Below are 25,637 nucleotides of genomic sequence, written 5' to 3' on the forward strand. Positions count from 1 at the left end.
AGGGCAAGAAATAAATGTTTCTGTTTTGTTTACCACTACATCCATTATACTTCACAGCACATAGTATGAACTTGATGTTTTGAAAAAAATGAATTTATATATTAATGGATGAAGTAGTACCCAGACTGTCACAGAAGCTAAGCATGCCTGATTCTTAGAAACATTTACTCTCTAGAAAACCAAGGATATGAGATTCATGTAATGAAAATATCAGTGTAATCATTTAGTACTTTCTTTTTTCATTTAGTACTTTAAACAAAACATAGCTCTTATATTGCTCCTGTTTTTAAAGTAAAAAATCTGAAAGCAGTCTAGTAGAAAGTTAAATATATCCAATCATAGGGTACTAAATGTTAATGCCTTTAATAGACAACTTCTAAATAAACAGAAATATGGTACAATTAAGAGGGACAATTAAAATAGAATTATAGCATATTTCCTGAACTTGGTCCCCAAATATCAGATTCAGATTTTTCATTAGCTTTAAAAAAGTAAATAAAACATTATGCACACTGATCACCACAAATCTTAATTTACCATTCAAATTAAATCTAAACATAAATATAACCCGAAAACCTCTTCCTATGCCACGAATACTTAGACAACTAAAATCTGATTTCCAGGACAGCAGTTTTATTACAAGAGTACAATATTTATGCTGAAAATATAAATAATATAAATTACAATAATTTGAGCTTATGTTACACCTAAGCATATTAGAGGGTTCAAGAGTCTCTCTCATATGTGCCTTAATGGGGAGGGGGGAGCTATAGCAGAGTGAGTGACCTCTTGCTCAAGCCAGCGACCTTTGGGCTTCAAGCCAGCAACCTGGGGTCATGTCTATGATCCCACATTCAAGCCAGAGATCCCTCTGCTCAATCTGGTGAGCCCACACTCAATCCATATGAGCTCACGGTCAACCTGGTGACTTCAGAGTTTGGAACCTGGGGCCTCAGCATCCCAGTCCGACACTCTATCCACTGCGCCACCGCCTGGTCAGGCTCTGACTCCATATTCTTCAGTTATCCAGATGAAGGGGTTTAGGAAGAGTGGTTAAGAATGTTCTGGGCAAGCCTGACTAGGTGGTGGCACAGTGGTAGAGCGTTGGACTGGGACGCAGAGTACCCAGGTTCGAAACCCTGAGGTCGCCATCTTGAGAGCAGGCTCATCTGGTTTGAGCAAGGGTCACCAGCTTGAGCCCAAGGTCTCTGGCTCGAGCAAGGGGTCACTCGGTCTGCTATAGCCCCCTGGTTAAGGCACATATGAGAAAGCAATCAATGAACAACTAAGGTGCTGCAACAAAGAATTGAGGCTTCTCATCTCTCCCTTCCTGTCTGCCTGTCCCTATCTGCTCCTCTCTCTCTGTCACACACACACACAAAAAGAATGTTCTGGGCACAAGCAACAGTATTGGTAAAAGCCTGGAGTAAAGAGAGTCTACAAATTTACCCAAAGCTCAGGTTATCTAATGAAACAATTGTACTTTTTAGGATACTTTTAATATTGATTTAGATTTAAGATTTATTTGGGAAGAGCAGATAAAAGCTTCAAACAATAAGCACTGCTTTATATTATTTACTTAGCACTTGATCATAATAGCAATACAACAAACTCAAATTTAAAATTAATTCACAAAATAAACCTTTGTTTAAACCACTACTATATTCGCTTTTCTTTCATGCTATTTAGAAATGTTTTTAAAAAGGTAATTCAAATGAAATACCAAGAATGTGTTTAAATTAGATCATTACTAACTGTTATACAACCCAATTAGCCAAAAGTATCTTGATAAATTTTCCAAACATAAATTTTAAGATTCATTTAAATTTTTAAAATGTTTTATACATAAAAAATTAAAAGATTTTAAAAAGTAATTAAAATTTCAAGTACAAAGTGATTAATGACACCTCAACTAAGCATGGAATAGCATCCACTTTTATTTTTCAGGAGGTTTGTCAAAAATTCAAAACTTTTCATTAAAATCCTGCTCAAAGCCTATAGAAGAGCATCACATGAATGAGAACAAGCATGCCTAGACCCTGGAAGGGTGGTTCAGTGGGTAGAGCATCATCCTGGCATGCTGAGGTAATGGATTCGATCCCTAGCCAGAGCACATATGAGAACCAATCATCTTGACCTGTGGTGGCTCAGTGCATAAAGCATCCACCTGGAACGCTGAGGTGGCCAGTTTGAAACCTGGGCTTGCCTGGTGAAGGCACATATGAGAGTTGATGCTTCCTATTCCTCACTCCTCCCCGTCTCTCTCTCTCTCTGTCTCGCTCTCTCTCTCTCTCTCTCCCTCTCTAAAATGAATAAATAAAAATCTTAAAAAAAAAAAAAGCAATCAATGAGTGCACAACGAAATAGAACTAATTGGAACAATGAGTTGATGCTTCTCTCTTTCTCTCTCCCTCCCTCCCTCCCTCCCTTTTTCCCTTCCTTTCTCTCTCTGTCTCCCTCTCTCTCTTAAATACATGAGAAAAATTTTTTTTTAATTTTAAAAAAAAGCATGCTTATTACTTTTTTAGTCCAAAATACTGTGCTGCTGTGTGCTTCCAGCACTAGCAATATGGAAAGCACAGTCCCAGTTGTAGAGTTGCTCACGGTGCAATGTGTGTGGTGTGGTGTGTGGTATGATGCGGGGTGTGATGTGGGGTGCAGTGTGATGCCGTGCGGTGCGGTGTGGTGTGTGGTGCGGAGTGTGGTGTGATGCGGTGCGGTGCGGTGTGCGGTGTGATGTGGTGTGTGGTATGGTGTGGTGTGGTATGTGGTGCAGGGTGTGGTGCAGGGTGCAGTGTGATGCCGTGCGGTGTGGTGTGGTGTGTGGTGCGGCCTGTGGTGTGGTGCGGAGTATGGTATGATGCAGTGCAGTGCGGTGCGGTGTGGGGTGCGGTGTGATGTGGTGTGGTGTGTGGTGTGGTATGTGGTGCAGGGTGTGGTGCGAGGTGTGGTGTGGTGTGGTGCCGTGTGGCATTCTGTGGAATACTGATAATTAGGGTTCAGTGTGCTCTATGGGATCCTGCCCAGAGATCTTTATAATAGTGTAGTGCTACTTGCACCACACTGAGTACTTGGGACACCTACCACTATTAAAAATAAATAAGACAAAGCACTTTCAATAATTTTTAAACCTACTCTGGAATATCATTCAAATGTACAAATACTTGCCCCACAGGGTACTAAAGCATTAAGCGCCTTAAAGAAAAAGATTGCAAAATAGGAGACATACGTGGGAAACACTATGGCTAGGACACAATTATAAGAAAGTGTCAGGAAAAGATGGAGGTAAAAACAGGCTGGCCTCCTCTCAAGGAGGACCTTGATCACAGAAGGGCTTATTCTAACCAGAAGAGTCTGAAATAGATGACGTTTCGGGAATGAGTAGCAATAAAGTCATAGATGGCTTTAATAGCCTCCAACTGGGGTTCCTCATTTGGAGGGTCCTCTACTCCCAGTGAGTTGGGTTCTGGAAGAAGCTTGAAGGTGAACTAACCAGTTGCCGCAAGCAGCTTGTATAGCAATGAGATTGAAAGGAGTAAAAGAATGATATGAATTCACCACCTCCCACTACCCAATTCCACAGTAATCATAATGCGACTTTTTTTTTTTTTTAAGGAGGGGGAAGTTACAAGAGGCATTGCAGACTAAAACAACTGACTTACAGAATTTGGCAAATGATGGGAGAGAAGAAACAGGAAGAAAATGATCACTTGTGCGTTCAGCCCTGTGAGACCAGGAGAACCATGGTCATTCTAGAAGCTGAATAAGGTTTCTGTGGATGTGCTTATGCCACAAAGCATTTCATAAAGATGGCTTTTGGTGCATTTTTTGAAAAGGGATATATACTTGCTTGTACATGAGAGAAAAAACTAGAACCTGAAGCTCACCATCAGCAAATTCAACTTCCACTTGGTAAAGTTAACCTATGTCCAAACGTAAGCCTCTCATTGCAGGGTAAGACTAAACTGCCCAGCCTTAACGTATCCCTCTGCAAGGCTCCTACTAGGGCCTCCACCCTTTTACTGTGGATGAGCAGCTATGCTGCACTGTCAGAGACCAGAGTATAAGAGTTAAAAGAAGTTCTACAACAACTGAGAAGACACCGAGAGTGTACCTGCATCAGGTCACTAATTCAGGTGACAGAAGCTCTTGCTATATATTTCTTGAAGAGGACTATTAACGCATGGATGCAGGTTTGGTAAGGCCTAACGCAGAGGTCGGGAACCTTTTTGGCTGAGAGAGCCATAAACATCACATATATTAAAATATAATTCTTGAGAGCCATACAACAACCCATGTACGTTACGCATCATCCAATAAAAATTTGATGTTGCCCCAGAGGACAGCTGTGATTGGCTCCAGCCACCCGCAACCATGAACATGAGCAGTAGGAAATGAATGGATTGTAATACATGAGAATGTTTTATATTTTTAACGTTTTTATATTTTTTTATTAAAGATTCGTCTGAGAGCCAGATGCAGCCATCAAAAGAGCCACATCTGGCTCGCGAGCCATAGGTTCCCGACCTCTGGCCTAAAGCTTATACACTTTGGGGGTCCACTTTAAGAAAAAGCATGTAAAAATATATGCAAACTTCACAGGAAGAAATGAACCATGGAAACACATTTTCTGGGGCCGTTCCCAGGGCCATGAAAGAAAATTTCCTTTCTGCATGTGGTTCTATTCAGAGAGCAGTGCTAGAGCTCCAGCCATCTGAGAAAACTGAAAAGAAGGTGGCAGTCTCAGAAATCCAACACTTCTGGTGTGATAGGAAGAAGCAAACTTTCCTGGACAGCACCAAGAGAGTTAAAATTATCCGAGAAAATGCAGGCAAAAAGAGACGAGTGGCTTAGACTGGTTGATTACTCTTATAAGGATCTCATCTGACGGGTAAAATACAAAGAAAGTGTGTGCCAGTTTTTACAGAAAACATATGGGAACTTACCTAGGGAAATTTGCTTTCTCTTAACTAAACAAGGAATCTTTTCAGGTATTCTGAGTTGAAATTGAGACGGACATTTTTAATTACAGAGAATGTGGAGAAGGAGTAAGCCACTAGAGAATGGTGACCATAAAGCATTAATATTCAATTGAATTCCTGAGTAAGGTAGGTAGAAAAGAACAAGAGGTAAACTTTTACAGACCCACTATGCAAGTAAGGAAGAAAAGAAAGAAGGGAGAATAAGAGGAAGGAAAGAAAAGTGAAGCATCAGCCTCTCTACTTGAATAAGCTTACATGAGAAACATTATCAAAATAGATGAACAGATTAATTTATCCCCAAGCTGTGGCCCCTAAAAAAATTTACAACAAACATGAAATGCAAACTATAGTATTAAGGCCAGAGCCCCCTTTTCTGTCTGAGGTGCTCTGTATAATCTGGGTTTCACGTGAAAAAATGTTGGAGAAATTCATCAACACTGTCTCTCTAGCTCTGAAGCCCAACTGTAGAGGGAGAGATGCCCCACACCTAAGGTGGGGGTTACACTGTGATGAGTAGAGGTGGGACAGGAGGATCAAGATCACAAAGGTCCAAACCCCTAAGTGAAGTCTCTGACCAGCACTGCCATATCCCCCTTCCCAAGATAGTCCTCCCCGTCCCCCTTCCCCAAACTCAACTCTCACCCAGCTGATGGGGCAGCTTCTCCCCTCCCCAACTGCTCATAGGAAGAGACTACAAAGAGCAAAAGATCAGACAATAAGTGATCAGACAGGACAGGGAGAACAGAAAAGGTGATTCTAGGCTCCCTTGGGTATAATAAAGTGACAGAGGGGACAGAAAGAGCCAATTAGTACATTCCCAGGCGAGAGAGAGCTGAGGTCAAGGAAAAGAATAGAATTAAACACCAATTTTGCCAGGCTGCCTACTTGAGCAACATTCTTCTTCACTGATATGAAACAGACAGGCAACCAAGACAGAGGTACAAAATTTGCAAGAGTTGCAGGAGTCACTGGGGAAAGGGATGTTAGAGGATGGGGAAAAGGTGGGGACTCTGATAACTAATTCTGTCTCTGCCCTCCTCTGTGATTTTTGAGTGAGTCATCTCAGAGGCCTCTTTAGACTTCATTCCTCTTAACTATAAAATTAAGAGTAGAGAAATGAAATTATTCCCATGCTAGAATTCACTGTAGAATTCTAAAAACAGCATGATGTACACAGAAGAGCATGGACTATGGAGCCAGACCACCTGGGTTTGAACTTTAGCTCTGACAGTATTAGCCGCCTGATACCGGGAAAGTTACGTGACCTCTCCATAACTCGATTTCCCCATTTCCAAGAGAATGGAAAACCCCTCTTTACCTCATGGAGCTGTCCTGAAAATGAGATGCTATGTCAGCTTTAATCATGGCTGTGGACTAATTTTATACCCAATGCCTTTGAATACAGGCATTTGTGTGGTTCATCACCTTTCTGAAAAGTTTCCCCTCCCAGGGGCAAACATGCTGCCCCCCAGTTCCCAGGGTGCTTCCTTCCTAAGCCAGAGGTAGGCATTATTAGTCAAGTACAGAGTTCTCCCTTTAGCCTAGATACAACCCCAGAATCCTCACTAAATCAGAGCTCCCACAGAAGATGAGTCAGCCAAATGTTAAATATGAATAATACTGTATTACTTCATCACCGCTTCCATCCCATATGGTTCAAAGCTCGTTTGGTGGAAGGATCTTTACAAAAAAGAATCGCCAGCCTGTAGCTATTTTGTGACTACTGAACTCTGAATTCCAGCACCACAGACCAAGAAACCATAGCTCTTCTAGAGACATTTACACTATTACCTAGAGAAAAAGAATTTTTCTTAGAATTGGTGATAGAAAAGCAGGTTTAATTAAATATAAAAGAGACCTCAAATAATAGAAAATTATATAAGCAAACTAGTTACAAAATAGAGAACATAAAGTAGATTACGGCAACCTTCGAGAGGTCTGGGAACTAAAGGGCGCCCCTCGCGTGTAGAGATGACACCAGAAGATCTGAACGCTGCATTTTCTTCCAGCTCTGCTTCTCTAATTCCTAATCACAACTAATCCCTCGACAAAGAAAGAGCTTTTTCAGTAGGTGATTTAATAGTTTACTCCATTCCACCCTTCCAAAAAAAGATGGTTTAGGATGCCACACTGTTCATGAGGGACGGGATTTGTCAGGGTTTTGTGACTTTGGGGGCTGATTATTGTCCCACAATCCAGCAAGTTGGAGATTCAGGACAGGTGATAGTGGAGATCCTCTTTGAGGCCCAGGACCCACCATTCACAGAGGTTGGGACTTTTGAGCTTCCTGTAGAAATTCCACAGATGAACTGAGTTAGCTGATACTAAGCATTCCTTTTAGAGTCCACAGTCCAAGCAAGGCATAGGGAGCAAATTCTTGGTGACAATGTGGTGGGTGAAGAGAAAAGGGAGACCTTTATGCCAGGTCATTGTTTAGCAAATTTGGTACAGGCAAGATCAGAGGATATGCAAGGAAAGAAGACAACTCCTTTAAGTGCCCACACCCTGAGGACTTCACACCTCAGGATAATCCCCAACTCCTTCTCCTCAACCACAGGGCCTCCTCTTCCCATTTGCTGTTACTCCTATATTCCCTGCCTTAGTTGAGCCCAATTCCACCTCCTCCATGCTCCTCAAACCAAGCCCCTCTTCTGCAGCCCTCCTCCACTATCTATCCCCAGGCTCAATTACAGTAAAAGCCTCTAGTCTTGCTCCTCTCAAATCCATCCCACAGTCAACTCTCTCAGATAATTCTCTTGCTTCAAACCCAAATGTTTTTTTCCCCCTTTTGCATGTAATATGGATGAATACCAAAAGTACTACACTGTGACAGAAGCCAGACTTAATAGCTTACATACTGTATGATTCCATTTATACAACATTCTGAAAAAGGAAAAACTATGAGGACAAAAAAACCACATCAGTGGTTGTCAGGGACTAGGAGTGAAAGAGGAGTTAGTCACTCAAGAGCACTAAGGATTTCAGGGAGTATTGTAAATGTTCTTCATCTGGACTGTGGTGGTGGTTACAGGACTAAAATCCAACACACCAAATGATATACTTTTAATGGTTCACTTTTATTGTGTACATATTATAACTCAGTTTAAAAGAAATTAGGGAAGGCCCTGACTGGTTGGCACAGTGGTAGAGCATCAGCCCGGCGTGTGGATGTTCCGAGTTCGATTCCTGGCCAGGGCACACAGGAGAAGCGCCCATCTGCTTCTTCACCCCTCCAACTCTCGCTTCTCTCTCTCCCTCTCTATTCCCTTCCTGCAGCCATGGCTTGATTGGAATGAGTTGGGCCTGGGCGCTGAGGATGGCTCTGTGGCCTCCGCCTCATGGGTTAAGAAGAGCTCGGTTGCTGAACAACGGAGCAATGCCCCCAGGTGGGCTAGTCGGGTGGATCCTGGTCAGGGCGCATGCAGAAGTCTGTCTCTGCCTACCCTCTTCTCACTCAATAAAAGGAAGGCAGGCAGGCAGGCAGGCAGGCAGGCAGGGAGGGAGGGAGGGAGGGAAGGAAGAGAGAGGGAGGGAGGGAGGGAAGAAAAGGAGAAAGGGAGAAAGGGAGAAAGGGAGAAAGGGAGAAAGAGAGAAAGAAATTGGGGGAAAACCGCTAGGGTTCTCCCATTACCTATAGGTTCCATGGCATTATTGGTCTTTCTGTCCTCTATCTTGCAACAATCAACTTTAAAATATGCAGAACTTTCTCACCTCTGGCCTGCTCTTTGACATACCTTTTCCAAATTAACTCCTAAATCCTCCAGGCTGTCGCATTGCCTCTCCCAACCCTCACCCTCCCACACTAAGTTAGATGTTCTTCCCATGGGTTCTCATAATGCCTGGTATTTTCCTATCATTTCATTCAAAGAAATGTATTATGTTGCAGTATAATGATCTTCTCTCTCATCGACCAACTGAAATGTGAATTCTTTAAGGGCTACTTTTTATTCACATATGTTTATGCAATCTGACACATGGCAGACACTCGATAAATCTATGTTGGGATAATGTTTCAGAAGGCATCATTGTATCCCCACCACTTATAAGAGTACCCATTTGCCTCAAAAAATACAGGCAGCTCTAGCTTTCGAGAGTAAGGCCAGATGATAAAAATGGCCATATCAACTGAAACCAGGCAAAGCAATCTTAATAATCAACTGGAAAATGATGATTTTTCTATGACCTTTGACATTTTTGTCAGACATTAAAAACACTATTATTATCAGTTATGTAAGTATATAAAAATGGGGGGGGAGTAAAAAATTTGTATAGAAGATTGTATATCAAAACATTAGAAACTTTGAGAAAGAGTTTTATTTCTTTATATGTTTAAAATATCAAATGAGCATCTTCTGCAGGCCACGGTGAATTGGCATATGCCTGTCTATGTTTGGATTAGCTTCCAATGTTTTATCCTACATGTTTTCAGTGTCATGCAATATCCCTACACAGTTCCTTAAATACGAAGTTTTTTGCCAGCATCCTTTCCTTTGTTAGTTAGACCTTCATCCTTTTTGTTGCAATCACTTTCCTAATTTATGATCCGTTATTCTTCACTAAACTCCGCTGGCTGCACATGCAGTCTCTAGAACAGTGTTAATCTTCCACGGTCAGCAATTTTTCCCCAGAACTCTATTTGCCATTGGTTCAAATTTCACTTTCAGTGTTACCGCTTTTCATTTCTTTGCTGCATTTTGATCTTTGTCAGCCAGTTCCCTCTTTGAATAATCCAGTCTCATAAAACATTACCTGGGTTTATATCTGTGAGACAGGGAGGCAACACAACTAGCTACGTCCTTTACTGTCTGTTCATGAACCAAATAAAAGGATGTGCTAGCTGTACTTTAATACAATTGCTCATAGTTAATATAACATTGTAACTGAAATCTGAACTGTGTTGTTGGGAGATGGTGTTGTTTAACCATAGTAACTGAAATTTTGCATACTGCCACCATGCAAAGGGAGTAATATGTGTATTTAATAAATAAATAATTTTAGAATGCATGAACTGGCTCACCACTGGGCCAGATTTAAGGAGTAGGAATGTATGCCCTTCCCATCCACACCTTCTACCTTACAACATTATAAAAACAGAGCAACTTCCTAAAGACTCAGTTCACTGTTAAGTGTAACATACTAACAGGCGAGTTCTAGATTATAATCCCAACTCTATTAGTAACAAAGCTATGCACTGACACTGTGCCTCTATGACTCGCCCTATAAAATAGGGTTAATAATATGTACTTCTTCGCAGGGTGGTTCTCAGGGCCAAAGGAAAAACAAACTTTGAAAAGTACTGTGAAAAATTTAGCTAGATACCATTGTATCCAGTACATGTGCACCAGGCACTAAGAGCTTTACATAAATCTTCCTATAGAAGTCTCACAACAATCTATAGAGTAAGGACTATTATAGTCTCCATTTTACAGAAGAATGCTGACGTAAACAGAAGCCAAATAACTTCTCCAAGGGCGTACAAATTCTAAGTAGTGAAGCTGGTATTGGAACTCAAAAGTTTAACTCCGTAGGTCAAGTCCTTCAAAACCTTCTCACTAACTTCTCTACTTTCCTCAGAAAGTGGAGGACAACATCCCTGAGAACTAACCTAATTCACTATGACTGAACACAGTAACCAGTTAGTCTTACCAGGACATTTACAGGGTTTTGGCAGAAGGACAGAGATACATAATGTCCTCAGATCCGAGGAGCTAAGAAGACCATTCCCAGACTGTAAAAGGAATAAAAAAAGTAGGTGGGGGGAAGTTCAAATATATTCAATTATTTTATGCTAGTAAGTAAAAGCATAAACAATGAAAAGAACCAACTAAGAAACAAAATACATTCTCCGAGAGTAGTGAAGGAACTGTATTTATCATGAATATATTATTTTTTTTAAAAAAGATTTTATTTATTGAATTTACAGAGAGAGAGGAGGGACAGGTGACAAGAAGTAGCTGTTTCACTCAAGCTGTTCATTGGTTGCTTGTCCGTACATGCCTTGACCAGGCAAGCCCAGGGTTTCAAACCAGCAACCTCAGTGTTCCAGGTCGCCACTCTATTTACTGCACCACCACAGGCTAGGCATATCACGAATATATTTTTTTTAAAGCAAGTTATGTAGAGCCAATGAACTTCACTGACATTTTCAGTTCCATGGACCCTGAAAGTTAATAACAGTGTTTGTCTGAGATCTGATTTCACAAGGAATTCAATATGGAACAGGAACAAGAAAGCCTAATAAGGATGTGATAGAAAAGCAAAGGGATTACTTCACGACGTAGATCCCTCTCTAAATATAGTCCCCTCATAAGGACACATTTAGAATATTTGTGTCTCATTAGGGGTATTAAGTGAGAAAGATTCTTGATACCAAGCAGTCCTGATTATAAGTCATCTTAGGAAATAAAGTGACTTCTCTTTACTAAAAGGGAGAATAAACTGCAAGAAACAGCTTTAAACATAGTAACAAGACTCAGCAAAGTCAGAGACTAAAACAAATCTTATAGCTCAAAGAAGTATCAACACCACCTGAAAACTGAATAACCACAATAAGAATGTATTTTTTAGATTATTTCCCAACACCTCTTTGTTCTCTTATTATCTAACGACCAATCGTACGTTTCTCCCCTTACACCTTTCTCCAAGGTGCCCAGTGGTGAAAGGAGATGGCCAACAAGATGACTTCACTGGCAGCACACTTGTTTAGGGGAGAGTCAGTTCTATTTTTTAACCCCACCAAAAAGGAGTACAGGCCTCTCCTCTCTGGAAACAGAAAATGCTTTAAATGATAGACAGTTATAAGTTAAGAAATACTTAATAGCCCTGGCTGGGTTGCTTGGTTAGAGCATTATTCCAAAGCGCAAAGGCTGCTGGTTCGATACCCAGTCTAGGCACATAGTCCTCTCTCTCTATCTCCCTCTCGCTCTCCCCCTTCTTCTCTTGCTAAAATCAATAAATAATCATTTTTTAAAAATACCTTGTAAATCTGAAAGGAAAATAAAAGTAAGGGCACGAGGCCCTGGCCGGTTGGCTCAGCGATAGAGCGTCGGCCTGGCGTGCGGGGGACCCAGGTTCGATTCCCGACCAGGGCACATAGGAGAAGCGCCCATTTGCTTCTCCACCCCCCTCCCCTCCTTCCTCTCTGTCTCTCTCTTCCCCTCCCGCAGCCAAGGCTCCATTGGAGCAAAGATGGCCCGGGCGCTGGGGATGGCTCCTTGGCCTCTGCCCCAGGTGCTAGAGTGGCTCTGGTCGCGGCAGAGCGACGCCCCGGAGGGGAAGAGCATCGCCCCCTGGTGGGCAAAGCATCGCCCCTGGTGGGCGTGCCAGGTGGATCCCGGTCGGGCGCATGTGGGAGTCTGTCTGACTGTCTCTCCCCGTTTCCAGCTTCAGAAAAAAAAAATACAAAAAAAAAAAAAAAGTAAGGGCACGATAAAGCATAGAAATATTTTATTAGGTGGAAATCAGATTGGTCTCAGGTAACAGAAAATCCAATTTTTCAGAGCTTAAATAATTAGCATTTCTCTCACAGAACAAGTAGTCAGAGGTAGTGGCCCAGTGCTGGGTGTCTAGGACAAGGACCAGAGGTGGATTTAATGGCAGGTACACTAGGTGCATGCCCTGGGCCCCAACTTCTGATTTATTTAAAAATATGGTTAACATGTATCTTTATTTTCCCTATTTTTTTAAGGGGCCCAATATTTTCTTCTGCACCTGGGGCCTAAACCAACCTTAATCCGCCTCTGACAAGGCGCTGCCTTTCTTATTGCCATGTCCACTCTCATGCTTGCTCACTGCCTCACCAAAGCATCACAGTCAAAATTCAAGCAGCAGTTTGTGTTTCATTCCATATGGGAAACTTTCACGACTCGCCGAATACGCTTCCTCCTATAAATTACTGGCCAATATATAGTCACATGTCTACTCTTAAACCAATCACTGCTAAGGGAAATAACATTGTCATCATGATGACTTTTAAAAATATAAGGTCTACCGGAAAGTTCTGTCCACTTTTGGAATAAAACAAAATACAAATTTTTCTTACCATCAATAAACTTTATTAAATATAATTGCCATTATTATTAATGATTTCTTGCCAGCATGAGGGCAATTTGTATATCCCATTTTTAAAAAATGTTTTATCTTTTGATGTGAAAAATTGTACCAGTGCTTGTTTGGTATCTTCTTCATTTTTGAATTTTTTGCCCTTCAAAAAATTTTGTAAGGACAGAAACAAGTGATAGTCGGAGGGTGCTAAGTCCGGGGAATATGGTGGATGCGACAGACATGCTTCTGTAGCATTTCTTCCTTGTTGAAATTCGTAAAAATTACAGTGGCGTAAATGAACTTTATCAGTAGCCATGGGTACACTATCACTTCACACATAAGACTAACATGAATCAACTTTGTTTTAGTTAATTTGCTACGTCAGTATGTATACATTAAGTGATAAAAATAGAGAGGCACACATGCGCCAAATAAACATGTGCTTACGTGTCGAAACTTGTGATAGAAATGGACAGAACTTTCCGGTAGACCTTATATTAATCTTGAGATAGCTCCTATCCTTGTCAAGATGAAGGGCTTTCCTCTTCCCATCCCCGAACCCCAGCCACTTGGGAAGAGAGAGGTGGGATGGCTTTTAAGGTAGGCATCAGTATTTACCTCAGTCATTTTAAAAAGTCCTAGTATACAAGGGCAGTTTAATGTAAAGATATCAAAAGTTGGCCCTGGCCAGTTGGCTCAGCAGTCAAGCGCTGGCCCAGTGAGGGGAGGTCCTGGTTTGTTTCCTGGTCAGGGCACACAGTAGAAGTGACCCTCCACCCTTCCCCCTTCTATCTCTCCTCTCTCTCTCTCTCTTTCTCTCTCTCTCTCCTTCCCTCAGCCATGGCTCGAGCAACTTGGCCCTGGGCACTGAGGATGCCTACATGGCCTGCTCCTTAGGCATTAAGAAATGGCTCCAGTTGCAACAGAGCTATGGCCCCAGATGTGCAGAGCATCGCACCGTAGTGGGCTTTCCAGGTGGATCCCCGTCAGGGTACATGCAGGAGTCTGTCTCTGCCTCCACTCCTATCACTAAAACAAACAAACAAAAAAAAAAGTCAAAAGTTGGTATTACTATTGAATATATAGAACCGGGCCCCAGTAAGTTCAGAAATTACTCTACCATTAGACAAACAGGCGCACCAGAATGCAATGTACTATTTTAGATGAGTAAGAGTCAGTAAAGCCAAATACGTTTTAAAAAACACAGTTTCTTTTTTTTTTGTTTTGTAGTTTTCTGAGGTTGGAAATGGGGAGGCAGTCAGACAGACTCCCGCATGCGCCCGACCGGGACCCGGCACGCCCACCAGGGGGTGATGCTCCGCCCATCTGGGCCGTTGCTCTGTTGCATCCAGAGCCATTCTAGTGCCTGAGGCAGAGGCCACAGAGCCATCCTCAGCGCTCGGGCCAACTTTGCTCCAATGGAGCCTTGGCTGCGGAAGGGGAAGAGAGAGACAGAGAGGAAGGAGAGGAGGAGGGGTGGAGAAGCAAATGGGCGCTTCTCCTGTGTGCCCTGGCTGGGAATCGAACCCGGGACTCCTGCACACCAGGCTGACACTCTACCACTGAGCCAACCAGCCAAGGCCAAAAAACACAGTTTCTTAGCCAACAGCATGAATGTGAAGAAACTGTGTCAGTTTTCAAGTTTACGCTTCCCAATATGATCTAGTTGACCAATTCTACCCAGTCTCATCTCTCTACTCAGTCTCTGCTTAGGGAATGTGGGGGTAGGAAAATATACTTGACTTTAGATGCATCAACCACTCCTTTTTTTGGTTTTTTAATTAGCTGTCTTTTTTCATTTAGGCAATTTTTCGCTTCCTAGAAAAGCAATCAATGTCAAATTACAAGAGCTTAGCTGATAAAAAAAATTTTTTTAATTAAAAAAATTATACCATGCAAGATATCTTCCTGTTTTTAGGTTTTCAGTTGTAGGCCTATGATGAAGGAAAATTCAAATACCTGTAACACTCAAAATGCAACCATCCTTGAGGGCAAGGGGTATCCCATTTATAATAACTTTACAGATAGCATTCATCCTAAAACTGGAATCATTATACATACTGACATGAATGCAAGTTTATAAAGTTTCTCCCACTTTTAAGCTAAACTGCATCATATATTCCTCTCAAACACATATCTTTTCCACCTCTGTGCTTTTTGGTTGTTCTTTTCCACCTTAAGTCCTGCTTTGTGAATGAAGGCTATCATTCTTGTCATTCACATTTCATCAGATGAAATTCAGATTCTGTCTCAAATGCCTGTTTCCCCCAAGGTAGATAGCCCAAGACTTTGAATCATTCTTCACAGGGTTCACTCACTGTCCAAGTCTCAACCTCTTTGAGGCCTTCAGCAGGCCCAAAAAAGATGCAATGGCTCTATAAAAGTCCCCAGAAGTAGTAAGACTAAAAGGACAGCTGACGGTAGTTGAAAATAGGACTATTGCCTGTATCATTCCTCACTTATTTTTTTTTTCCTTTAAAGCAGCGCAGGTGGAAAAGAATCAGCAAAGGAAGCAGAAAGGCTCAAGAGAAGATCATAAGGAGGACTGGATATCTGACTTGTTTCTCTGTACTCTAGAGATGCCTGATCTGCATTCATCTATACACAACAGAACAGAGACAAATGATGGTTGCTAAATCTGACCTTTAAAAAAAACCACTCCAGAAGTCACTGAAATACTGGAAACATTTTGGAGACTGAGCCCCATCTGATGACAATTACAGGAATCCTGCAAGGGAAAAGAATGTTCGGAGAAGGCCAGACGGCCATGCAATTACAAACCCTACCTCAGTCCCAGAGTCCTCCCTCTCCACACCCTCCGTATCGCTGCCAGTGAGAGGTGAATGGTGATGCTGTTACTCCACGCTCCCAGGCCAGTCCTAGGGGGAAGGCATGCTCTCACATTCTGCTCCAGAGACCTCATCATTTTGGTTTGCTTGGTTTTCTCATCCTTTGATGTAAGACACTTCATGATTGTCATGAGATTGGTTCCCAAGGACGTGAGACTTAGAGGAACCAAGACTTTTACAGTAAAGAGATGATTAAAAGGCAAACCATTGAAAATGTCAGCATGAAACTAAAACCTTTTTCCATGCTCCTTTATTTCCTGAATTGATCCTTGTGGAATATGGAGAAGGAGTTTGGGAAGTCAGAATAGTGGTTGGGAGGAGAAAACGGACTCATATTTACTGTGCACCTCCAAGAGCCAGCCACTTCCAAGACTAAGAAATCTTACAGAGTAAGATGATTACAATAGCCAAGGTATGAAAACAGCCTAAGTGTCCACCAACAGATACATAGATAAAGACAATGTGGACAATCGAATAGTATTCAACAATAAAAAAAGATGAAATATTGCCATTTGCAACAAAATGGATGGATCGTGAAGGTATCATGCTAACTGAAATAGGATATTTGAAACAAAACCAGATACAGACAACAGAATGTTGATTACAAGAGGGGAAGCGGTGTGGGGCAAAAATGAAATGGATAAAAGGGATCAATTATACGGTGATGGATGGAAATTAGACTTTCAGCAGTGAGCATGCTATAATGCATACAGATATTAAAATTATCGGTATAATATTGTATACCTGAAACTTATTAATGTTATCAATGTTACCTCAATTACACAAAAACAGAAAAGAATCCTTGCAAAAAGACAGCATCCCAATTTAATGAGAACTAAGATTAAGAGAAGCAACTTAACCAATCCCAAAGCTCTTTAATAAAGACAATGGAGTAGAAACCCAAGCCTATCTGACTCCGAAGCCCATGTTCTTTCTCCTGAGCAACACTGCATAAGATACAGGAAATATATCAAATATAGAGGTGGACCTAGTATGACACAAAATGGCATTAACCAATAACTACCTCACAAGGTACAACTGACAACTCACAAGGCACAAGGTACAATTTCTTTATTCTTTAATAATTTATAGAAAGTATGAGAATTGAGTTGCATGTAATTTGAAGAAAGTTAAAAATATGTAAAAAAAATTAGATATTTGTTATTAATCTACCCAGAGAAGAGATAACACTATTATTACTCATTTGGTATACTTCCTTCCAGTGTTTGATATTTCTCATCTTTATACAGACACACATTTTTATGTGCCACAAAGTCATGCTATTTACAGCTTTATGTCCACTTCTTTCAAGTAATATATGGTGAATATGTTCCCATGTCATCAAAAATTCCTTAGAAGGTCAGATTTTTTAAATAATTACATCAGAATAGATTTCAAAACTAAAGTTTTCCAACTTAAAGCCCTGTGTTGACAGGATTAGGAAACTTAAACACTTGAAATATTATATATTACATATAGATGTCTAAGGAAACAAGGAAGTTCAGGATATTGTTGAACAGTGAATCATGATTACCCAGAATCCCTGCTGTTTCAAGAGGATGCACTCCAACAGAAGCACATCTAACGAATCTTTGTTAGAAATATAATCCACACACACAAAATATACAAAATTCAAAATTAGAATTGCAAATTAAATTATTTTATACCAATGCCTTTTTTGAGTCTATGAAAGTCAAAAGTACTAAATATTTCAGAATTTTCTTTAGAGTCATAACAAGCTAAGTATTCAATTCAATTTGTTAGCAAGGGCTGGGCTTCTACAAACAACATGGTGCGTACCAAAGATCTATTTGACTATCTTATAAAGCATGGCTATGACAGTAATGGTAGCAACAATAAAAAGTAAAGATGATAATAACAGTGATGGTGGCCTTTACTTATTATAATGCCTTTATCCATGTCTGTCTTTGTTCCTAACCTTGAATAAAATTTTTTAAATTTAATTCTCTCTAAATTCCATAAGAATAACTACCATTCTTATCCCCACAAAGTAATAAGCAACTTGAACTCAGAAAACTTAGTTCTAATGAGTTGGAAATAGTTTCATCTCTCTAGATACCCAATTCCTTCACTTATAATAAAGTTTTGGGACTGAGAGCATTATAGATTAAACAAACTCTCAAGTTCTATGGATTTGACATTCTACGAATTTGACAATCACCTGAAAATATATTTACGCCCCTCCCAACCCATGGCAAACACACATCATTAATCATGTCACTAAATGCCATTATGGCTTCACAGTCTATCACAGCACACTAGAAAGTTATTAGCAATCAACACATGCTAGTTTTAAAAAGAAACCTTTTTGGCCTCCCAAGGTGTGCAGTAGGTTAAGTGCTACAAAAAAAGCAAAAGCTGATGCTTGCCAATTCTAGAAATTTGAACCCTAAGATGAGTTAAATCTGTCAATACATGGTATTTGGCTGAAAACTCCTGAAAAACTGGGATTCCTTGCTACCCCGAAAACTGGATGACTTAGTCAGTTAGCCCCACCAATAGGTGCCCAAGACAACCAAAACAAAAGGTATAAACTAGTCTGCCAGGGCAAGGCATGAAAATCCATGCCAAGTCCCAGGAAAGGAAGGAGGGCTATCTCACCAAAGAGGAGCTTGTCTCCAGAAGGAAACCATTACATCTCCATGGGGGTAGGGAAGAGGAGGTCCAAATCCTGATTTCATCTCACCCTGCTCCTATGTATTAAGTTAATGTTTTAGCTCAGTGAAAGTAATTACCAGCCAGGCTCTCCAATCCATCAATTCACCCTGGGCATTCCTGCTGATTCTTTCTTTGGTCTCTAGGACCCAAGAATTCCTTTTGTTGATCTGGAAGTATGAAAGAAAGGTTGGTTGTTACTAGTTTCTCTCTTTGAATTCTAAATTTCTGCCAAGTAATTAGGAAAAGAAATGAATAAATATTTTTAAGTTTTTAAAGAAAAACTATAAAAGTTAGAGTAAGCACAGCCTCTCACAACAAGACTAAAAACATACATCTTAGACCTCCTCGCTTCCAAGTACTATGAACAAATGCAATTTGGCTCTAGGCTCTGAACTTAGAGCCTAGATTTGGATTTGATCCAAATCACTTCCATTCAAATTCAGGTAGTAGCTTAGTCAATAAGTGAATCATATACGAACTTACAAAGCAAACACTTCCCTATAGCCCCACAAGGATTCTAATGGAAGGTATTATTAGTATCCCCATTTTACAGATAGGTTAACAAAATTCAGAGGTTAAAAATACTAGCCGTAAGATCACAAATAGTAATAAAGCAGTCTTCTGGGTCCAAACACTAGTCTTCTACATAATTTTTCCAAGTAACTATAATATGTTACGGTTTAAAAAAATTCCCCCAACTGGAAGCAACATTCAAAACAATACTAAGGACTTTATGAATGACAAGGGAGTCCTAAATGTATCGACTCAGCAGGCAGGTATTGTATTTATTTTGCATTTTCCATTGAACCTTATATATATATATATAATACAGAAAATTCTGTAATTACGCCCAAGAGTCTCCCCACCACCCTATAAATCCATTTCCATTGCACTAATACAGTGAATGGGCATTATAAATATAATAAAAATATACCCACAGAAAACATACAAGGGAGATAGAAGGTAAAGATCCAAGTGGCAATAACAGCAACAACAGTGAGCCTTCTCTGCCATTTAAGTTGTAAGCCCAATTGCTTCCATTGGTCACCAGCAAACCCAATGAGAAGGTGCTCCACGACTATACCACCAATCCAAATGGCATGTAGCTATGAAAGCTGTACAAACATAACAGGGTTTTGTTTATCACTGTCCAGAACCAAGGTTCCAATATCTGTCATTAGAAGGGGCAATGTTTGACTCCTTTGGCACAGCAACATTACCTAAAATACATGCATAATATATATTTCATTTTTCAGATTCTACAAGTGATATATATGCTCTGGCTGTAGAAAAATTTTAAGTGTGGAAAGCACAAAGAAACAGAAATTAGCCATAATCTCAGTACCCAAAGGTAATGACTGATGACATACTGGCCTATTTCCTTCTAATATTTTAGACTACTTGAAATATTTCCTTTTAAACAGAAATGGAAAAGATATTAATTCCTTCAGACAGGACCAAGAAGGGAAGTGTAGTGTATAAAAAATATATCCCATTGTTTTTATAAACAAATTCACATTTTTTATTTATTTATTTTTTTACACAATTAAAGACATTAGGGACAGAGAGAGAGTCAGAGAGAGGGATAGATATGGACAGACAGACAGGAACAGAGAGAGATGAGAAGCATCAATCATCAGTTTTTCAGTTGTGACACCTTAGTAACAGTGGTAGTCAAGCTGGTTCCTACCGCCCACTAGTGGGCATTCCAGCTTTCATGGTGGGCAGTAGCGGAGCAACCAATGTATAAATAAAAAGATAGAATTAACTATAGTAAGTTGTTTTATAAAGATTTATTCTGCCAAACTTAGAGAAAATCCGACATAAAGTACTTGGTAAGTAATTATTATTATGTGCTTTAACTTGCTGTAACTCAGCTTTATAAATTTTATAAAGTAAAGTTATTTCCCTACTTTATAAATCACCATTATTGTGGAACCGGTGGGCGGTTAAGAAAATTTTACTACTAACAGAGATACAAAAGTGGGCGGTAGGTATAAAAAGGTTGACTACCCCAGCCTTAGTTGTTCATTGATTGCTTTCTCATATGTGCCTTGACCACGGGCCTTCAGCAGACTGAGTAACCCCTTGCTGGAGCCAGTGACCTTGGGTCAAAGCTGGTTAGCTTTGCTCAAGCCAGATAAGCCCGTGCTCAAGCTGGCAACCTTGGGGTCTTGAACCTGGGTCCTCCACATCCCAGTCTGAAGCTCTATTCACTGCACCACCACCTGGTCAGGCTCAAATTTCTTGAGTAAAATCTTAAAGATAACTACAGTAAAAATACTTTTAAACCCTTTGGAAAACTTCAGTAAGGTGAGCTGACTCCCCAGTGCTTTATGAAGAGACCTTGATTCCTATCTTCTTGAAGAGGAAAATGCAGGCGAGAGACCAAGTGCAACAAGTAAAGCAAGGGTTTATTGGCCATATAGGAAGACACTCAGAAGGGACTGAGCAGGCAACTCACTCAAGAGAATGAATGCCCAGATCAGTTACAGAGCTTGAGACAGCAAAACAAGGAAGGGCCTATGATAGAAGCAACAGGCCCTGGCCAGTTAGCTTAGCGGTACAGCGTCAGCTGGGGGTGTGGATGTCCCGGGTTCAATTCCTGGTGGAGAACACAGGAGAAGTGACCATCTGCTTCTCCACCCCTCCCCCTTTTCTCTCTCTCTTCCCCTTCCACCGCCATGGCTCAACTGGTTCCAGCGAGCACATGGCTCCATGGAGCCTCCACTGCAGATGCTAATAATAGATTGGTTGCAAGCATGGCCCCAGATGGCAGAGCATCGACCCCAGACAGCGTTGCTGCGTGGATCCCGGTTGGGGAACATGAGGGAGTATGTATCTCTGTCTCCCGTCCTCTCACTTGGAAAAAGAGGGAAAACGAAAGAAAAAGAAGCAGCAACAAGAGAGAGCCTACATCGCGCTCTGCTTTGGCTCTAGAAATGTCATAGGAAAGGACTGAGCCTAGGCAGGGCTGCACTGGCTCAATGGAAAATCAGAGAAAAGGAGGCCTTGGAGACAGGTTCAGGGGCTTAGTCCTGGACGAGCTGCTGCTGCCCATTGTTCCCCCAGTTGCAGTCCTATGGGGGCCCTTAAAGCTTAGAAGAAAGAGGGAGACGAGGAAAACATGCCTGAGGAAAGAAAAGGAGGAGGGGAAGAGGGCAGGAAGGGCACACTCTGCTCTGGGAAGGAATACACACTGGGTCCTCTGTCCCAAGGGATTTTAAGGATGGAGATTTTAGGGGACGTCCCAGGGGAGGACCTCAAAAAGAATATTCATCAGTTTTTCCAGGTGTGCCTTTTCAGGATTGTGGCCTCTACTGATTGATTGGTCAGCTCCAGGCCAGGAGAGTCATTATTAGTCATTGCAGCTGGTCCTAAGGTCAGCCATGGTATCGCTTGTCTGGTTTTGCTGTGTTTCTGGGCCTGGAGCTGAAATACAACTGAGGCCTATGTATTTGGTGCGGGTCAGAACCTCACTGTTCTGGGGGCTTAAAGCTTTAAGGGCGATGCTCTGGTACCCCGTTCACTCCCCTAAGGGGGTCTAACCCTCGCAACTAGCAACATGCCAGGAGAGAAAAGGTCAAGGAAGGGTCCAAACCGCATGACCATCAACATAAAAGGTCAAGGGGTCTAAGTCGCATGGCCAGAAATATGCTAGTGGAGGGAAAAGGTTATCCTGGGGGTGGGGTCCTTGTTTTCCCAGTTTTGTCCTTTGCTAGGCACCTGGAGCTTTCTGCCTTCTGTGCCTGGCCTTAGTCCTTGCTCTGCTCGTGTCTGTCGAACCGCCTACCATACCACCACAAAGCCAGAAGAAACAATAATCTGTATATAATGAGCACAGAGTGGTACTGTTTTGTTTTGTAACATTTTATTTTCTAAAGTCCAATTTTTGTGTTGAAACTACTTGAGGGGGTTCAGGGAACCATAACGAAGCACCCCAGCACACTGAGTATCCTAATACGGAGGAGGAAACTGCAGAAGCAAGGTCCCTAAAACAGGCCATCAAACCTTCATGTGCCAGTTGCGCTACCAAGTCAAGGGATACAGAGAAGAACTCTAGCACACAGGACTTTACATTTCCCCAAGTTCACTACAGTTACCTCATATTTCTGCACCTATCACTATCCACCATGGTGGACCCTTCATCAAACCTAGCATAAAATAATCAGCTGTTTCTTTGGGTCTTCATTTCCTTATGACTGTTCCTGTGTCATGTAAAACTTATATTAAAGAAACTTGTATGTTTTTCTTCGTTAATCTACCTTTGTCAGTTTAACTTTCAGACCCAGCCAGAGATCCTAAGAGGGTCAAGGAAAATTTATTCATCCCCTATAATTCTATCAGTGAGAAGAGAACTTCAGCTCACTCAAAGAAGAAACTATATAGAGGAGAACAAAAGGTCCTGTTTCCTTCAAAAAATATTATACTTCCAGAGGATACATAGGAAATATTCAATTATGGTATATATGCCTCATCTGCACATTTATAATAAACTCCCATCCTCTGATTTGACATGGATGGCTCAATGGTTAGGTCAATCGGGTCCAACAAAGGTGAAAGCAATCTGCTTTTCCCATTGACAAATAGAGCCTTAAATGGAACCAGTGACTTTGATAAGGCTAAAAAGAGCCACTGGAACATAAATATATTTTGTAGTGATTTCACTGATCACGTATTTCTAAGGTACCTATTTAAGAGGGGTGCATCTAGAAAAAGTACTTTTGTACTAGTTACTGCTAGGTAAACACACATTTTAAATAATCTTCCGTGCAACAGACATGGAATTTTATTCCCCACAGCCTAGTGATTTTAAATGCCCTGTGACCCTCTTAAGCACTGCCAACATCAACATCTGGTACCTGGCACAAAGAAAATAGATTCTAAAAGGTTTATATACATATATATATATATATATATATGTATGTATATAAACCTTTTATTTTCATCATGTGCTTTAAATATGTTTCTAAGATAGTTTTATTTCTCCTCTTTCTAATACACAAAAAAGAGGCTTTTCTATCAGGCAGCTGTATTATGTTTTAGAAGCAGAAGGAAAAAATAATTGCCAAAAATCGAGTTGTTGCCAATGTTTTCTCATCCTCCCTCCAAAGAAGTACTTGTATAAAACAGAGAATTGAGAACTGACTGGAAGAAAGAAAACCAGAAAGTGATTGTAATTACAGCTAGTGCTCAACTCACGACCACGATCGGTTCTGACAGACTGGTCGTAACACGATTTGGTCATAAGTTAAGTAGGCTATATGTACAGTACTGTGAAATGATGTTATAAAAATCTTTAAGTCATATTTTCTCATAATTTTCTTTCATTATTATTATATATCGTAATTTTCTTTGTTCATTTTATGTCATTTGTATCATCTCTACACCATTTTGTTTCTTATTTTTACATTCGTCAGGTTTAAGTAAAACACTGCATTACCAGTACAACTGGTTTAAAATTTCCTCTTGGTACACATCTTGGGAGGGGTCTGATGAAAAATATCCAAGACACAAAACACAAATTGCTGTACTGTGTCTGGGATAACAGTTGAAATGGTGCACGCGGAGATGGTAGTGCTGCCAGAAGCTGGTCCGCACTGTCGTAAAGTCGAATGGTCGTAAGTTGCATAGGTCGTAAGTCAATCAATATTTGTATTTACTAACAAATACATACACTAATAAAAACGACCTCAGAACCTAAGGCATATCTTCTACACTAGCAATTTTCAACCAGTATGCTGCAAGAACTTTCAAAACATGTAATACCTGACTATTTAGTCAGGGACACTGACCTATTTTCCCTTAGACTGTCAAATTAAAAAATGACAACAGCCAACACAACAATAGCCATCTAGTACAAATGAATCAAAATTATATCTATTTTTCTTTTGTCAGATCTGTGAAAAATATATTTTTTGATGTGCCGCCGAATTTTAGTAATTTATGTGTACCACTAAATGAAAAGCATTGAAAATCACTGCTCTATACAATTTGCTTTATTTCTCTAATTGTTTCCTTCATGCTTTACTTTCAAATCCTCCAAAAATTTTAGCAAAAACAATGATCACACAATAATTAAGATATTCATTACCTTTAAATGCTTAACTTTAGCAAACAAAGTTTACTGGAGAACCTCAAAAGAATTCAAGCTCATTCATTAAACTTTAAATACTAACCTATGAAGTTATAAGTGACTTTCAAGAAGTAAATAAGGTAAAAATCAAAACTGATCATACTTCAGTAAGAAGTTAATGAGAAAATAACGGGGGGAAATCAAATATAGTTTACTCTGAGACACCCCCTTTAATTTAAAATAGAAACACAGAAAGAAGAAAAGTAATACTACCTCCCAATTATGTTTGTTGAAACAAAGGAAGAATCCTCTATTGCAGGGGTCCCCAAACTACGGCCCATGGGCCACATGCAGTCCCCTGAGGCCATTTATCTGGCCCCCGCTGCACTTCCGGAAGGGGCACCTCTTTCATTGGTGGTCAGTGAGAGGAGCATAGTCCCATTGAAATACTAGTCAGTTTGTTGATTTAAATTTACTTGTTCTTTATTTTAAATATTGTATTTGTTCCCGTTTTGGTTTTTTTTTTTTTTTTTTACTTTAAAATAAGATATGTGCAGTGTGCATAGGGATTTGTTCATAGTTTTTTTTTTATAGTCCGGCCCTCCAACGGTCTGAGGGACAGTGAACTGGCCCCCTGTGTAAAAATTTTGGGGACCCCTGCTCTATTGTATAGCTTCAAGATAGTTGTTTGAGGTTCATTTCTATATAAACTTCTCCCTCTCTTTAAATTTGGCTCAAGTCTACAGTTATCATTACATAAGTAAAACAGCCCATAAAAGTTTTTCCCTTAATTTCAATATCATCAACTCCTAATACAGGAGGCATGCAATGGGCAGTCCACAGCTAATGCATCAATTTTTTCACAAGCACTCATGTTACACCACACGCCTGCTTAGTATCCGAAATAAAATGACTGTCTTCTGCATTAGAGAAATTTTCTCCAAGAAAAAAAGTGGCCATCATTCATTTCCTAGCCAAACATACTCAAGGAAACTCGGCATTGGGGCC

At 40.6% G+C, this 25,637-nt stretch overlaps 1 protein-coding gene across 8 annotated transcripts in view; it reads right to left on the reverse strand.

Annotated features, from left to right (window-relative positions):
- BNC2 (basonuclin zinc finger protein 2) overlaps positions 1-25,637 on the reverse strand; it is a 465,978-nt gene that overhangs the window by 362,342 nt on the left and 77,999 nt on the right. For 4 of the 8 annotated variants that reach the window (XM_066368214.1, XM_066368211.1, XM_066368210.1 and 1 more), the window contains exon 2: positions 18,631-18,720. The exons of the other annotated variants lie outside the window; for them this stretch is intronic. In XM_066368214.1, the coding sequence (XP_066224311.1) occupies positions 18,631-18,720 (90 nt within the window). The remainder of the gene's footprint in view (positions 1-18,630; positions 18,721-25,637) is intronic. 8 annotated transcript variants of the gene reach the window in all.

This window comes from Saccopteryx leptura, chromosome 2 (genome assembly GCF_036850995.1).
Source record: "Saccopteryx leptura isolate mSacLep1 chromosome 2, mSacLep1_pri_phased_curated, whole genome shotgun sequence".
In the NCBI taxonomy this organism is placed as follows: Eukaryota; Metazoa; Chordata; class Mammalia; order Chiroptera; family Emballonuridae; genus Saccopteryx; species Saccopteryx leptura.